Here is a 17908-nt window from a genome sequence, read left to right on the forward strand (position 1 = left end):
AGTTGGAAGGGGCCTATAAGGCCATCCAGTCCAACCCCCTGTGCAATGCAGGAATCCAAATCAAAACATTCCTGACAGATGGCTGTCCAGCTGCCTCTTGAATGCCTCCAGTGTCAGAGAGCCCACAACCTCTCTAGGTCATTGGTTCCATTGTCGTATGGCTCTAACAGTTAGGAAGTTTTTCCTGATGTCCAGTCGGAATCTGGCTTCCTGCAACTTGAGCCCATTCTTCCGTGTCCTGCACTCTGGGACGATCGAGAAGAGATCCCGGCCCTCCTCTGTGTGGCAACTTTTCAAGGACTTGAAGAGCACGATCCTATCTCTCCTCAGTCTTCTCAAGGCTAAACACGCCCAGTGCTTTCAGTCTCTCCTCAGAGGGCTTTGTTTTGTCGCGAGCCACCCCAGTCTCTGAGCGGCGAGAGATCTCCAGGGGTCTCTGCACTTACCCAGCGTTTGGTTTCCTTGGTAAGGAGGTCAGCGGAGTCTATGGTGTCTTTATAAAATATGTTTTAGTTACGCACATGCACAGCCTGAGTATAAGATGGAAGGATTCAAAGCATCAGTAGTCCCATAGATCTTGCTTTTCCATCAGGCTTATAGGAGGCATCCTGAAGCCATCGTGCAGGGAGCAGGCCTCTCTGCTGTACTGACTTTTTAAACAAACCATTCTTCCTTGCCCCACATTCACAAGTTAACGGGTAGTGAGAGTGCCCATGTGAACAGACCGACACGCATCCGACGGCTTCCTGGTACCTGGCTCTCGTGGTGTGACCCACTCGCTGCGCTGCAAGCAGGATTTGCAGCGGACTTTCTGCACTTTGGGGAGCATTTGCGGCTGGTGGCTCCAAACCCTTTGGACAGTTCCTGGAAAGTTCGGACTAAAACCTGGAGCGGATTCCACTGCCCCACTGACATGGAGCGGCCAGCTGCCATTGGGCATACATCCTGTTTATGCTCATGAGAGCAGGCGTGACAGAACTACTTTGGCTGAGTGAAAGATCAACACGTGTTTGCTATAACCCTTGTGGTGGGTGCCATTTTGTGACCCCTGTTGATTTAAACAAAAAACCAAACAGGAACAGCAGGGGGTGACTCAGGCCCAGAATGCGAATGTGGCGCTCCAGGCATCTCTGTCTGGCCCTTGGAACTCTCCCCACCGGCCCTGTTTTGCACCCTGCTTGAGTGATTTTGCCTGGCTGGGATTGTCCTTGACCTCTGACCATGCTTCGTGCTTGCCTAGAGGTAGGATTGTGATGGGTATGTGTGTGAGTGTGTGTTGAAACTTTATTATTATTATTATTATTAATGATAATGATTTATATTCAAATGCATTGAGCAGGGGGTTGGACTTGATGGCCTTATAGGTCCCTTCCAACTCTACTATTCTATGATTCTGTGATGTATCACTGAACACTACAGTCAGGATCATACAGATCATGATATTCTAGCTCTCTATGTATGGATGTGAAAGTTGGATAGTGAAAAAAGGGGATAAGAGAAAAATCAACTCATTTGAAATGTGGTGTTGGAGGAGAGCTTTGCGCATACCATGGACCGAGAAAAAGACAAATAATTGGGCGTTAGAGCAAATTAAACCAGAACTATCACTAGAAGCTCAAATGATGAAACTGAGGTTATCCTACTTTCGACACATGAGAAGACATGATTCACTAGAAAAGACAATAATGCTGGGAAAAACAGAAGAGAGTAGAAAAAGAGGAAGGCCAAACAAGAGATGGATTGATTCTATAAAGGAAGCCACAGACCTGAACTTACAAGATCTGAACAGGGTGGTTCATCACAGATGCTCTTGGAGGTCGCTGATTCATAAGGTCGCCATAAGTCGTGATCAACTTGAAGGCATATAACAACAAAATGATTTATATCCCACCTTTTCCCCAGAACTGGGACCCAAGGCGGCTGAACAAAAATTAAAACAAATACAGTTAAAAACGTATCAATAAAACATATATAGAAGTTATAATTAAAATGTAATTCAACTAACTATAAAATTAAAGCCATTCAAGACATTGCAATTAAACACACACACACACGCGTAAAAATAGCACCCTATTTCATAGCCCTTGCAGCCAGTTGCCAAAAGCCTGCCGGAACAGAAACGTCTTCACCTTCCGACAGAAGGAGAGCAGGGAGGAAGCCAGTCTGACCGCCCCAGGAAGGGAACTAACTCTTCAAAGGTAAGTTTTACATTGGGTGCCGCAGCCACTTTTCCCCCTGGCCCCATCCACCCCTGGCACGTGGCTCTCGGTTGTCGAACTGCATCACAACGTTTGGATAAGCAGCTTGGGACCACAATACCTGATGGACCGCCTCTCCCGACACGAACCCACCCGTACGTTACGCTCAACATCTAAGGCCCTCCTCCGGGTGCCTACTCCGAGCGAAGCTCAGAGGGTGGCAACAAGGGAGAGGGCCTTCTCAGTCGTGGCCCCCAAAATATGGAATGATTTTGCTGACGAGGTGCGCCTGGAGCCAACACTGTTATCTTTTCGGCGCCAAGTCAAGACGTCCCTCTTCTCCCAGGCATTTTAGCATGTGTTTTTAAATTGATTAAAAACAAACAAAACGTGTTTTTAAATTTGTATATTTGTTTTTCATGTTTTAATTGTTGTAAACCGCCCAGAGAGCTTCGGCCATGGGGCGGTATACAAATGCAATAAAAAAATAAAAAAATAAGCATGAATTTCAAAGGGTGACTGCTTCTCGGGTCTCGTTTTGAAAAGTGCAAATTTGCTCAATTGGGCATGAAAATGAATTTAACTGAATTAAATCTGAACGATTCGGCATCAACCGGAATCGAATTTGTCTTTACTGGGCGCCCTTTCCTGCCCCCTCCCCTCTGATCCAAGCACTCTTATTTCTATCCACAAATGTTGCCTTCGCGGTCCGGATAGGAGGGAGGCACATAGGGGGAGGGGGAAGTGGATGGAAATCTGATCCCCCGGCTGGAGCGAAAATCAAGAGAAAAATAGGAAAGGCACCAGTGAACTGGTTTCCTAGCATCCTCCTGGCCCACTAACCTACTTTGGGCGTAATCGCCAAGAAGGCCGTTTTGACAGCAGCTGTTACGTTGGAAGAGAAATGGGGTATATGGGGGGGGCAACGAAGCACAGATGAAGGGGTTGGGATTTGGTAAGGACTCCGCTCGTCTAACATCAGGCATCATCTGGAGTTGCATCTTTCTAGAGTAGGACGTTTGGCGAGGAACATTAGGCTTGTAACAAGTAACAGCAAAGGAGCCTAACCAGCATTTTTTTTGGGGGGGGGGAGAAAGAGAGAGCGAGCATCCTGCATCCCATATTATAAAAGCAGGTAGTGATGGCCAAATCTGTCAGTTTGGGCCTACTGCCCATTCCTCTCCCCCCTCCCGCCAGATCTATTCACAGCATTGTGATTGATTGATTGATGTTCAGGGTCCTCATCAGTAGTGCAGTGCCAAATTCAGAAGTGCAGGGTCCGCCACGTCCCCTCACAGCCACGCCCCCTCTCCCACTTTCTCTCGCCGCTCTTCCTCTCCCGGTCATCTCGTGAGTGCAAACTCCACTACCACAGCCAATCGGTATGAAGGCGGGGGGGGGAGGCTGTGTATTAGCTACTGAGAAGAGTCTTCTCAGGGACTGACTCGTCTCCTTTCACTCCGATTGGCTCCAATCAGGATAAGGACTCTTTTCTCCCACTAATGCAACACTTTTTGGTATGCCATTTTGCCCAAAATACATATTTTTACAAGCAGGTTTCCAGCAATTTGGCAACATCTGGAGGGCAGCAGGTTCCCCAGCCCCGATGGAAGAGGCAGTCTTTCCCTGCTGCATGAGAGAGGTGGAAGAATGCCTCACATGTGGCCCTCTGGATGTTGCTGGCCTCCAACTCCCAGCAGCCAGCCTGGCCAGTAGTCAGGGTTGATGATGGGAAGGCCACAGACGTCCTCTCCTTCAGCTGTTACCTGGCAGTGGGTGTTCCATCAGGCTGCCTCAAGGGGAGAGATTAGAAGCAGGGCTTATTCCATCCGCTCTGCCGAAAGACCGGCTCCATCAGACACCTCCTTCCCCTGAACTGCTCCCATGACAGCCCATCATGACAAGAACCAGCATTTAAGAACCTGTGCCTGGGTTTGCTTTTTCCCTCTTTCCTCCCTGCCCCCTCTCCTTGTGTGTCGTGTTTGTATCTTTGGATTATAAACCTGCAGGCAGGGACTGTCTTGCATGAACTGATTGCACGCAAGCCACTCCGGGAGCCTCAGGCCACGCAGAGGCACAGTGAGCAACCTCCTCAGAGCATTTATTGTAAAAACCCACCCCGTCATCATAGCGTTTGGGAATGATCGCCTCCCTGGCTGTTTTGCAGGCCTTTAATCCTATTCTCAGATTTGCGTTTCTTAATCGTCTTTCATCTGTCTGTCTCTCTCTCTCTTACCTCCCCCTTCCCCCTTGCAGCTCTGCGGAGGGACAGTTCCTAACTATATATAGGACATGGGGAAACATGTTCTCATATGTGGGCACACAGGCACACACACTCTTGTATACCCTGCAGTGCTTCTCTCCATCCAGCACATATAGCACAATCAAAGCCGGCTCTACCATTGGGGTGTATTTATTTTATTTTATTTACTTATAGTTTATTAGGGTTTTCACATTATTACAATAAAACAACACAATCCCTTATTCCCTTCCTATGCCCCTCCCAGCTCCCACTTCCCTCTGTCTTCACACACACCCTTTTGGGGGGGGGGGTTTACAACATTTTCATTTCTGATCCTCAGGTGTTCGGCCTGTCATGCAGCATTCAGATTCACATGCTCAGATGTGGGTTCAGATAAAGGAGCGTCAGCATTCTGCTCGGGTCCCAGATTCACATCCCTGCTTTGCATTGGGCCTCTCACTTAGGGGTGTCGTCCAGGATCTCAGGGGGTCTTAGACCCTTTACTTTTTTGGGAGCAGGGTCTCTCTGTCTCTAGCACCCTATGAGCCGATCAGCATGAAAGGGGAGTGTTTTAGCCGCTGAGAAGAGTCTTCTAACCTGCTTCCTTGTCCCTTCTTGCTGATTGGAGCCAATCAGAGTGAAAGGAGGTGATCACATCAGCCCCTGAGAACACTCTTTTCAGTAACTAAAACTCTTCATGCTTACTGGCTTCCAAGGACATCTGTTTTTGTGGGACAAGGCTTAATAAGGATCTCAACCCAGCAGAAAAAAAGGTCCCACTTCTTCTACTTGTGGGTTTTACTTGGCGAAGAGTTCTTTCTTTATTAGTTGATCTATTAAATTTATATCCCTCCCTTCCTCCCAGAAATTCCATAAACACGCTCCAAACCTCTTGGAAGTTTGGTTGTTTTATATCTGCGGAGGATGGACGCATCAGCCCATTTTCATTCTCTCAATTTCTCTTCCCCCCCCCCAGCCTTAATTTGTTTGCCACGTTTCCAACTCAGTTGGAAAACCCATCAGCATTTGAAGTCCCAAGAAAGACAGTTTTGCAAGGCGTTTTGAGGAAAGGTAAAGATCCTCCGTGGCGCAGGGTGGTAAGCGGTGGTAACGCAGCCGAAGCTCTGCTCACGGCCGGAGTTCGATTCCAACGGAAGGAGGAAGTCGAATCTCCAGTAAAAGGGGTCGAGCTCCACTCAGCCTTCCATCCATCCGTGGTCGGTAAAATGAGTACCTGGCATATGCTGGGGGGTAAAGAAAGGCCGGGGACGGAACTGGCAATCCCACCCCATATATACGGTCTGCCTAGTAAACGTTCACCCTAATAGTCGGAAACGACTCGCTCTACAAGTGCGGGGACACCTTTACCTTTTTTTTGAGGAAAATAGGCATTTTTGCAAGCAAGGTCACAAAACAAAAACAGAAGAAATCTTACTCCCAGTTGGATCGGATTGTTGGTCTATCTAGATCAGTATTGGACCGGCGGCAGCTCTCCAGGATTTCAGACTGCAGATGTCAGGGATTCAGATTCGAACCCGATGGCATCTCCAGGTAGAGCGGAGCAAGACTCTCTGCCTAAAACCGTGGGGAGCTGCTGACAGTCAGGGTCGCCAGTAGTGGGCTAGATGGACCCAAAGTCTGACTCAGTAGAAGGAGCCCTAGAAGATCTCCCAACTGAATTTGGACTGGTCAGCCATGCATATAGACAACACCTTCAAACAGAGGACCGTCCTCTGACAGCCGTTCAAATAGATGAGTGTCCTCTGTCAAGTAGGGGAGGTGCCAAACGGAAAATTCCCTAATTATATATTTTGATTTCCTCCTAAAAAAAAATGCTGCAGGGGTGTGGTGCAGATCACAGTAAATACTGGTTAATTAGGGCCGCAAGCAGACAGGGAAGGATGCCACGGCCGTGATGTGGAAGGCTCCTTTGCCACGGTTATAAATCTGCATGTTGGAGTGACGAAGGAGATGATGCGGTAGGGAGCGGATGGAGGACAAATTTGAGTTTGTCTGCATTTTAAGGAGAAGTGATCTAATGGGCACTTCTCGGACCATTACACAACGGGAAGCTACTGTTCAAAATGTCCACTTCTCTGAAGGTTGCAGTGCAATCGCCGAACAACCTCTTCTCCAGGCTAAACAGGCCCAGTTCTTTCAGTCTCTCCTCATAGGGCTTTGTTTCCAATCCCCTGATCATCCTTGTTGCCTTCCTCTGAACCCGTTCCAGTTTGTCTGCATCCTTCTTGAAGTGGGGAGACCAGAACTGGACACACTACTCAAGATGAGGCCTAACCAGTGCTGAAAAGAGGGGAACTAATACTTCATGCAGTTTGGAAACTTGTACCCCGCTCTTTACTTCTGTCCAGTTTGAGAAGGAACCATTGAGAAGCACTCTTTGAGTACAATTCTGTAGCCAACGGTGGATCCACCTGAGAGTTGTTCCATCCAGCCCACATTTAGCTAGCTTGCCAATCAGAATAACATGGGGCACTTTGTCAAAAGCTTTGCTGAAGTCAAGACATATTATGTCCACGGCATTCCCACAGTCTACAAGGGAGGTTTTCCGAACAAAACAAATGAGATAAGATTAGTCTGGCAGGATTTGTTCTTCATAAATCCATGTTGGCTCCTAGTAATCACTGTATTGTTTTCAAGGTGCTTACAGACTGACTGCTTTATAATCTGCTCCAGAGTTTTCCCAGGTATTGATGTTAGTCTGACTGGTCTGTAGTTCCCTGGTTCCTCCTTTTTGCCATTATTATTATTGTTTGTTGTTTTTATTGCCTTTCACTTATATGCAGTAGTGTAGTGACAAGTTCAGAAGTGCAGGGTCCCTTCATGATAGTCACGCCATGCCCTCTCATAGCCACATCCTGTCATTCACTTGCCTGCTCTCTGTCGTCATCTCCACACTTCTCAGTCCTTCCCATGTGCACTTTCTCCCAGAACAACAGGAGCTAATCAGCATGCATGGGGAGTGTGTTACGGGTGTTAGCTACTGAGAAGAGTCTTCTCTATGGCTGACTCACCCCCTTTCACTCTGATTGGCTCCAATCAGCAGGAAAGGATAACAAAGCATGTTAGAAGACTCTTCTCAGTGGCTAACACCCTCCCCTTTCATGATGATTGGCTCATAGGATGCTGGAAACAACCTGCTGGGACCCCACTCCCAAAAAAGTAAGGGGTTTAAGACCTCACAAGTCCCTGCATGACTACAGCCCTGCCCTTTGCACAGAAGTGTGCCTGGCACCTTCACCGTATAGCTTGCATCGTCCGCTGAAGGCGCAATCTTTCACCCTGGCTTTTTGTCACTTGAGAGAGAGAGATTTTAGGACCTTCTCTGGTTGGGAATGTAATTGGTTTTAAACCGTTTTTAATCATGTATTTTATACTGGGACCTGCCCTGGGACTAGCTTATGAAGGGCAGGCAATACATTTGATGGTGATGGTGATGATTCAGGATGCATTTAAAGCTGAATTTAATAAAATCTGCGCTTTCTGATCTGAGAACCAAAGCACAGCTATCAAAACTTGCACTTAATTGAATTCTGCAACGCCGTTCTCCAACCAGGCAGTGTTTGCAAAAATGCATGTATCGGGGGGGAATGTGCTTAAAAATGAATACATTTGTGAAACTCACAAACGAACATGCCTTGTATTAGGAGAAATGGCTTGCAGAAATGGGCGCATGAGTCAAACCCCCATGCCAAAATGTGTTTATCAGGAGAGGTTTCCAGGAAAAACGCAGTCGCATCTTCATAAGGATGTTGTTTAGAAATGGCAAAATTGCTGTGGGAATATGGAGAACCAAATACAAAAGGGGAAACTGAGAAGAGGAAAATGGACACATCCTGCCACCCCTGCTTCAGGCAGCAAAATGCCTTGGGCAGTAGCGTAGTGGTACATTCAGAAGTGCAGGATCCCTTCATGTTAATCACAGCCATGCCCCCTAACTGCTTTTTTGCACACAATGAGATCTGTGTTAATGCCTAGGAACCAATAAGCCTGAAAGAGGAGGGTGTTGGCTACTGAGAAGAGTCTTCTCAGTGTTTGACCCACCTCCTGTCACTCTGTTTGGCTCCTGTCATCAGGAGAGGTCAAGGGAGCATGTTAGAAGACAGCCAATCAGCATGCAAGTTACAATTTGTCACTCATCTCTACTCAGAGTAGATCCACAGACATGACTCACTCAGGTCCGTTCATTTCAATGGGTCTCCCTCTGAACTGAACGTCAACAGGATGCAACCTTAGGAGGAAAATGCTGATGAATTTTCGTGAGGAACATTTTAAAAAAATAATCAGAAGATTTATGCAGAAATGAGGTAAATTGAAGATCATCCTTGGGAGAGAGAAAAACCACAAGAAAGCAAGAGCAACCAAAATGAACAGACTCACCCGTCCTCGCCGTGTGGGATTTTGCTAACTCCAAGACCCAGATAGTGGTTGGCAGTGAGTTTTTCTCTCTAGATATGGGCGAGAATTTTGATTCAGTTCGCATTTCAAGCCGAACCTATCAAATTTGCTCTTTCCAAAACAATATGAAGACCAAAAGACAGACGTCCTTCAAAATTCTCATCCAAATTTTGGCGATGCAGTGTTCCTAATATAAACATGGGTACAATACAAAAATTAGGGGGAAATGTTTATAAAAATGAATATGCAAACAACATACCAAAAAAGACATTGTATTAGGAGAAACTGCTTGCAAAAAATGTGTACATCAGTCAAAACTTATTTGAGTTTTGCGATGCAGCTTGCCAACCAAACAACGTTTACAAAAATGCATAGGTGAGGGAGAAGAGTGTGCGTAACAAAAAATGAAAAGATATGAGTGAAGATATCATGTACAAATGCACAATACGATGAGAAACGGCTTGCCAAAAATGTGCACAGGAGTCAATACAAAAATGTGCGTATTAGGAGAAATTCACACGAACGCACTGGAGAATTTTCATGAGGATTAATATTTTTCCCAGATTGCTGCAGAACTGAGAACTGGTTTTAAGATTACAGAAATGAGAAATTAAATGGACAGAATTTTGCATCCCAATCACTCCATCTTCTGCAATCGGAGGGCTTCTCTGCATGGATAGGCCTGGAGAGCCTATGAATTCTGATATGCCTGCTGCAGAGTCTGGAGAGGCAAGCAGCCTGTTAAACAGCGCAATGAAAAAGTAAAGGCCCCTTCCAACTCTATGATTCTAAAAGGCCGTGCGCGTGGTCAGTTGGGGAAGGAGCCCATGTCCGGTCCCTTACACAGCTCTGCCTTCTACAGAGCAGTTGTTTGCTTTCTGATTATTGCATTCATTATTGTTGCTATCATCATAACCAAAGTGTCCATAGATGAACCTATTTGGAAAGGACGCCTTGCATGTGCGTTTGCAGCTACATACGCCCCACTCCACGTTTAAAGCAGACAGTTTCCTCTCAAAGAAAGCTGGGTAATATAGTTTACCTCTCACAGAGCTGCAATTCCAGGGGTATAGTCGTCCAGGGTCTCGGGGGTGTGTGTCTTAGACCCTTTACTTTTTTGGGAGCAGTTTGGCCAATGAGAAGAGTTTTCTAACATCCTTGCCCCTTCCTGCCGATTGGAGACAATCAGAGGGAATTGAGGTGACTCAGCTTCTGAGAAGACTCTTTGCAGTAGCTTACACACTCCCCTTTCATCCTGATTAGCTCCTAGGGCTGTCTGCTGTCATGGGAGAAGGCATTAACAAGGCTAGAGAAGCGGAAAGCAGTATTCAAACCTGGCCAGATTATTCTATAATCTTAGAAGGTTGTATAATCTTAGAAGGGGTTGTGGCTGTGACTATCATGAAGGGACCGTGCACTTCTGAATTTGCCACTACAGTACTGCTAGAGACATATAAGCAGGGTGTAGTGGTCCAGGGTCTCGGAGGGTCTTAGACCCCTTGCTTTTTTGGGAGCAGGGTCCCTATGTCTCCAGGATCCTATGAGGCAATCAGCATGAAAGGGGAGCGTGTTAGTCACTAAGAAAAGTCTTCTTGCATGCTTCATTGTCCTTTCCTGCTGACTGGAGCCAATCAGAGTGAAAGGAGGTGAGTCAGCCACTGAGAAGACTCTTCCTAGTAGCTAATACTCTTCCCTTGCATGCTGATTGGCTCCTAGGGACGACTGCTGTTGAGAGAAAAGACAAGGATCTAATTCTCAACCCGAGAGCCAGTGTGGCGTAATGGTTAGAGTGTTGGACTAGCTAGGACCTGGGAGACCAGGGTTCGAATCCCCACACAGCCATGAAGCTCACTGGGTGACCTTGGGCCAGTCACTGCCTCTCAGCCTCAGAGGAAGGCAATGGTAAACCATCTCTGCATACCGCTTACCATGAAGACCTGGGTCGCCATAAGTCGGGATCGACTTGAAGGCAGTCCATTTCCATTTTCAATTTTCAAACCCAGAAGCAAAAAAGAGGGGATGGGAGGGGCGTGGCTGTAATGATCATGAAGGGACCCTGAACTTCTGCATTTGCCAGTACACTACTGGCAGAGGGAATTCTATTCCACAGCTGAGGGGCCACCACGAGCAGGCCTTGGACTTCTGAAGGCGGTGGAACTCCCATGAGGGCCCCTTCTGTCAATCTCAACACCCGAGAGGATCTGTAAGGAAGGAGGCGGCCTCTCAGATATTTGGGGCCTAAGTCATTTAGGGCTTTAAAGGTGAAACCCGGAAACAAACTGGGCACCTGTTTCGGAAAGTGTGGATTTGATCGATTTGGCTTGATATGCGAACTGATTGAGGCCAAGGAGAAAAGACAGCACCCTCACTCCCATTCCACAGACAGAACCATCATCAGCCTTACCCAGGGATGCCAGGAATCGTTTCATGTACAAAGTGCAGAGGCTCGACCACTGAGCCACGGTCCGCTGTTGCAATACTTTCGTGAGGAAGAAGAGCACCAAGCATGTCTTCATTCATCTATGGATTCCACCACCACCGGAAGCGATGAAGGTCTCTCGCGCTGATGTCTTTCAAAAAAGGTCAAAGCAGAGGCTGGGGAACCTGTGTGTGACCTTCACAGGTTGGTGGACTCCAACTGGCACCAGCCCCTGCAGCCAGCATGGCCAATGGTTAGGGCTAATGGAAATTGGAGGTCCACAGGTCCACCATCCCTGATCGAAGATCAAGCAGTGGCACATCTAGACCAGCCTCCTGTGACCAACCAGTCACAGTGACCAAAGTGGAACTCTGCGCTGAGTGCGCTGTTTCCTCTTGCAGGGGTTCCCAAACGATGAGCTTCGCAAGCCCTCATCTGATGTTCATACTCATGTTTAATTGTGTTTTTGTTGAATTCTGTGGAACGCAAATTAATGTGATAAAATCTAAAGGGAGAAATGAAAGAAGCGATAAAAGCCACAATTAAAAGCCAGATAGCATCTCGCACAGCGCATGACAATTGTCACAACAGGCCGAAACATCATGAAGTGGCCCACCAAGACCCTCCGTGGTCCAAGAGGGAAAAAAATACTTGGGAACCGCATGTGAAAGAGAGAGAGAGAGGGAAGCCTCTTCGATGAGGAATGGGGAACATCTGTGCCTTCCAGATGATGATGGACTCCCATCTCCCAGAGGCCAGCATGGTCAATGGTCAGGGACGATGAGAGTTGGAGTCCAACAATGTGCCTAGTAAACCACCAGTGCGTTGTAGTGGTTAGCGTGCTGGTTAAGGATTGGAGAGGCCCAGGTTCAAATCCCAGCTTGGCTGTGAAGCTCATCAGGTGACCGTGGGCCAGTTGTTATCTCCCCGCCTAGCCTACCTGTCAGGGTTATAGTGAAGACAAAATGGAGATGCACTACTTTGAGCTTCTTGGAGGAGATATCTGTGTAATTAATAATGCTTAGTAAGTAGAAACAATAGATTTGATGTATTGTAGAGATCATATTTCTTTCTTGTACCCAGCTAAGGAATACTTAGAATAGACCCATTGAAACCAATGGACATAAGTAAGTCATGTCTACTCAGTCATATTTAGAATAAATCCACAAATCAATGGACATAAATAAGACATGTCCACTAAGTCATACTCAGAGTAGACCCATTGAAATCAGTGGACATAAGTATGTCCACTCAGACTAGATCCATTGAAATCAATGCACATAAGTCATGCCCACTAAGTCATACTCAGATGGAACCCACTGAAATCAATGGACATGAGTAAGTCATGTCCATTGTCATACTCAGAGTAGACCCATAGTAATCAATGGACATAAGTAAGTCATGTCCACTAGGTCATACTCAGATGAGATCCATGGAAATCAATGGACATAAGTAAGTCATGTGCATTGATTTCATTGGGTCTACTCTGGGTATGATGTAGTTGGATATAGGGCAATATTTTTAATTTGTTGGATCCAGACTAAGGCTGTGGCCCCTAGCCATGTCTACTCAGAAGTAAGTCCCATTGAATTCAATGGGGCTTACTTCCACCATGTAAGTGGGGTGAGAATTGTTGCTTTAGTTGTACTTCCTTAAGGCTGGCGGCTGAAATAAATGGGGCTTAAGTTAATCACAAGCCATATTGATTTCTATGGGTCTACTCAACGTGACCAAGTTTAGAGGCCATCAAATTCTACTCATTGAAATCAATGGACTTAATTAAATTACTTTTACAAAAACTCAGTGGGTTTACTCTGAGCATGACTAACACTGGATACAACCCATAATAGTTAATGGGTTGTGCCTGGCAAAGTCATACCCAGGGTAGTCCCACTGAAATCAATGGGCATGATTAAGAGGCGGTAGTGATTTATTAAGTCGGATTAGGGACCTGGGTGACGAAGGTTTTCCTCCTCAGCCGTGAAGCTTGCAGGGTATGATTCTGAAGCCAGCTGCTGTCTCTCAGCCTAACCTACCTTGCAGGGTTGTTGCAGAGCAAAACAGATGGCAGCGAGCCGCATATGCCTCCTTGAGCTCTTCAGAGGAAAGATGGGATCAGCATGGCCTCTGGCTAGGAATGATGGGAACTGTAGTCCAGCAACATCTGAGGAACTTTGGGTGCTGCTGGACTACAGTTCCCATCATTCCTAGCCAGAGGCCATGCTGGCTGAGGTCGATGGGAGTTGTAGTTCAGCAACATCTGGGTTGGGAAAGGATGAATAAAACGTGACCCTTTGATTTCAGTGGGTCCGCTCTGAGTACAACTTAGGCTGTGTACATACCAAGCATTTAAAGCACACAGCTTCCTCCCCCCAAAAATTTCTGGGAACTGTAGTTGATTAAGGGTGCTGTGAGTGGGTAAACTACAGTTCCCAGGACCCTTTGGGCAAATTCATGTGATTTTTAAAAAATGCATCGTCTGTACACAGCCCCAAACCCTTTAATACAAGGTTAGCCAACGCAGTGCACTCCAGATATTGTTGGACTATGACTCTCATCACCTCTGCCCATGGCCCATGCTGGCTACAGGGAGATGGAGGGAAGCCACATGGACTACCAACGTTTAAGGGGTGGGGAACTTTTGGCCCTACAGGTGAGACTGGCCAGTGGAGTTGTAGTTCAGCCAGATCTGGGGGGCCAAAAGTTCCCCACACTTGCTAAAACAGAGGTTACGCCTGGCGACATCAGGATCCATCTTTAGGTGCCAGGCGAGAACATTTCTCTTCACCCTTGGAAGGCTTTGGGGGGACTTCGAGAAGGCTTGCTCCACTGCCTTATAGACTGTTTTTAACTTTTTATATATACTTCTTAACCTTTTCATTTTCATTCTTTTGTTAACTGTAAGTCACTTTGAGTGTGCATATGCGTGCAAAAGAGCGACTAACAGATTTAATAAATAAATAGTACAGTATAATGTAAACAGGAGTGTAATCGTCCAGGCTCTCAGACCCCTTACGTTTTGGGGTCAGGGTCCCAGCAGGGTCCCTATGTCTCCAGCATCCTACGAGCCAATCAGCGCAAAAGGGGAGTGTGTTAGCCACTGAAAAAAGTCTTCTAGCCTTGTCCTTTCCTGCTGATTGGGACCCATCAGAGTGAAAGGAGGTGAGCCAGCTACGGAGAAGACTCTTCTCAGTAGCTAACACGCTCCCCTTTCGAGCCGATTGGGTCTGTTGTGGTGGGAGAAGGCGTAAACAAGGATCTCTCTCTGAACCCAGCAGCAAAACGGCATGTGTGGTCGTGATTATCACTTATGCATTTGCCACTACACTCCTATTTCTTTTTTGCAGACGGAGGGGGGAAAAAACGCAAGCAGAAAATAAAAAAGGGAGGAAGAGAGAGAGATGAGACTCGGATTATATCACACAGGAAACCCAGGGCGGGATGACATAATGGCAGGGATTCACGGGGGTGGGGGGAGAAGAGGAGGCGGGTCCTGGGCCCAAGGGGGCGGGGCTTCAGGAGGGGGCGGAGGCTTGAAATTGACATGAGGTGGGCGGGGCTCGAGCCAGGGGGTTGTCATGTGCAATTTCTCCATGCCTTTGTGGAAAAGTAGGTTAGCAGTTCTGCAAGCGCGCTTGGCACATCGAGAGAGGGAAGGTGCACTTCTGATTCCTCAGCAATTCGGGTCAGCCAGACAAGCGCGGAGACGAAAGCCAGCTGGGGAAGATTTATTTATTTTTGATAGTATTTATTATTTTCCTCCCGTTCCCTACTCACCCACCCATCCCGCTCCTCCTCTTCCTCTTAAGGAGTTTTTGCTTTTGAACAGATTTCTCCTTTTTCTTCATGCGATTTCCTGGAGAGGTAGCTCTGTAAAGGAAGATCTGCCAGCATGCGAGGTAAGTGCCCCATAGTTTGATCACCTTTAATATATATATTGGGGTGGAGGGAAATAAAATCTCAATTGGACATCATCTGGCCCCACATTGAGGATTTTAAAAAGCACACAACGCACCCTGAGAGACTCCTGAACGGGATCCTCCTCGGAGTAGACCCGCCCGTTTGACTTCAGTGGGTCTACTCTCAGCTGGAGGCATGCCAGTGTTTTTGAGGGGTTGGTTCCGGATCCAAAGCTGCGCTCCTCACAGTGTCTACTCAGAAGTAAATCTCCTCCATCGGGATCCAAGGGTTGCCGCCAAGTAAATTCTTCTCGGAGGAGACCCATTAGAATCAGTGGGCTAAGGAAAAGTTGGATACAATCCGAGAGCGATTTGTAGGCTGTCATCCAACAGATGCGTCCTTAACCTGGGAGTAAGCCCCGTGCAAGTCAATGGGGCTTACCCCCAAGTAGACTGGGAGCGGGATGGCTTGCCTGCGCGTTTACTCAGAAGTAAGTCTGTGCTTGGTGAGGTTGACTCGGTAGTAAATGTGTTTGGGGCTGTGTAATCTTAACAAGGCAGCGTGTTTACTCCGAGGTAAATGCCACTGGGCTCCATGGGGCTGCCTCCCAGGTGAATGTGCATAGGATCGCAGCCTTAAGGGTGGTTAGTTTGGAGGCTGGATTGTGCTCTTGATCCCCCCTCCCTTTTAAAAAATGTTATTTCCTCTCAACATCAAGCAAAGATGTCACTTTGCAGCTGAACAACTTTAAGGTGCATGGCTTGAAAATATGGCTTTTAAAAAAAATATGATTGTGCACCCACTGGGTTTGATCATCTTGCATGGAGGGAAATGGAACGGACAAACTGTGACTTGAAGGAGGCTGCGCAAGGTTGCAGCCATCTAAGTTTGACTCTGAGTAGACCCATTGAAACTAATGGACCTACATCAATCACCTCCAGTTAATTTCAGTGGGTCTTCTGTAGGGCTGAGTCCAAATGCATTTTAGTTTTGCATTTTGAGTCATGCTGTTGTTGTAAAGTAGCTTGTATTGAAGAGGCAGCAATTTATTATTATATTATTATCATTATCATTATTATCATCTTTGTAATGTTGTTGATGAGACCTGAAGGGATGGCAATGATAATATATTCTATACAATTTGTTGCATTGGATGTCGTCTTCCAGTTTTTTAAAAAATGACTGCAGAGAGAGAAATGTGTTTGCATAGAGGAATAATTTTTCTCTTGGAGGGTTCTGAAATCTTCCCTCCACCATTTGAACTTTATGAATTAGATTCCTAACTTTTTCTTCTTTTAAAAAAACTTGTATTGTTATCTAGTGTGTGTGTGTGAGAGAGAGAGCTGCAAATCTCTCCCAGGCTGCAATCCTGAACTACGTTTACTGGGGAGCAAGTCCCCCACTCCACCCCCTTGAAAAGAGTGGGGCTTACTTCTGAGTAAACATGTTCAAGACTACCCTGTGCATCCCTTCGTCTTCCAAGGCTTCCGCCGTCTTGCGTAATTGGTTGGCTTCTCATATGGCTGGACCGGGAGAAAGTCATCTGATCTGTGTTATTTTCATACGAGTGCGTAGTAACAGTGGTTTCCGGAAACAGAGAAAGAGACCGGGCTCAGATCTCCCTCCTCCTTGTTTATGTAGTGGTGAGGGCCATGCACTCTGCACATTCTCAGAGGTACTCTTGTACACTGCTACCTCCTAAGAGCCCTGGCAAGAATTTAGCCTTGGCAAACGGTCACGGTTGTAGTTTTTAATTTTTATCCCTAGATTCCCGAGTGGATATTGGCGGCGAACAGATTTAGGAACATAAGAAGGTGTCTTACACTGAGCCAGACATCTAGCTCAGTACTGCACACTTCTTGGCCTTTTGGCTAAGATCAAGTGTATTTATTTATTTATTTTGTTCGATTTATATACCGCCCACAGCTCAAGGGCTCTCAGGGCGGTGCACAACATGGATAAAAAACAATAAAATCACAAAAACAGTAAAATATACAGTATTAAACAAGTAAATAACCAAGATAGATTAAAAACACAAATAGGTTAAAATGCCTGGGAGAATAAAAAGGTTTTAACCTGGCGCCTAAAAGATAAAAGTGTAGGCGCCAGGCGCACCTCATCAGACAGACTGTTCCATAATTCGGGGGCAACCACTGAAAATGCCCTAGATCTTGTTACTACCCTCCGAGCTTCCCTGTGAGTCGGAGCTCGGAGGAGGGCCTTAGATGTTGAACGTAGTGAGCGGGTAGGTAGTGTAGTGGGCAGTGTCGCTCAGTATTGCCTACATGGACTGGCAGCGGCTCTCCAGCGTTTCAGGCAGGGGACCTTTTGCAAACAGATGCTCTAACCACTGAGCTGTGGCCCTTTCCCCTATTTGGTTTGAGAAGGGAGCCTGGGGCTAATTTGACTTGTAGGACCACCCCTTTTCTTCAGCCTTTGGGATCTTCTGCCCAAGGCAAGCTGTCAGTGATGAATTAATTAATATGTGTGTGTGTATTTTTGTATGTGAGAGAGAGTCATAAGGCCCCCCTTACATCTGCCATCGATAAGAACATCCTTGCAAAATACCCAAGGCGCCCCTGTGATCGTTGCCTGCAGCAATGAATTGGAAACTTTCCGGTGGCCAGAAATGAACAATGGCAAGCCCGGGCTTCCAGTATCAGCTGCATACAAGGGGCTACTTGTGATGAGCCCCTGATGGATCTTCTTAGGTTGGATAGCACCCTCTTCCAA

At 46.7% G+C, this 17908-nt stretch overlaps 2 protein-coding genes across 2 annotated transcripts in view; both read left to right on the forward strand.

Moving 5' to 3' along the window:
- TCF3 (transcription factor 3) overlaps positions 1 to 17908 on the forward strand; it is a 271367-nt gene that overhangs the window by 199085 nt on the left and 54374 nt on the right. The window lies entirely within an intron of this gene.
- The window catches only part of LOC133372425 (nuclear receptor ROR-beta-like), a 60077-nt gene continuing 57038 nt past the window's right edge, over positions 14870 to 17908 (forward strand). The window contains exon 1 of the mRNA XM_061601021.1: positions 14870 to 15174. Coding sequence (XP_061457005.1) covers positions 15168 to 15174 — 7 coding nt within the window. The 5' untranslated portion in view covers positions 14870 to 15167. The remainder of the gene's footprint in view (positions 15175 to 17908) is intronic.

The sequence above is a fragment of the Rhineura floridana genome, chromosome 18, assembly GCF_030035675.1.
Source record: "Rhineura floridana isolate rRhiFlo1 chromosome 18, rRhiFlo1.hap2, whole genome shotgun sequence".
In the NCBI taxonomy this organism is placed as follows: Eukaryota; Metazoa; Chordata; class Lepidosauria; order Squamata; family Rhineuridae; genus Rhineura; species Rhineura floridana.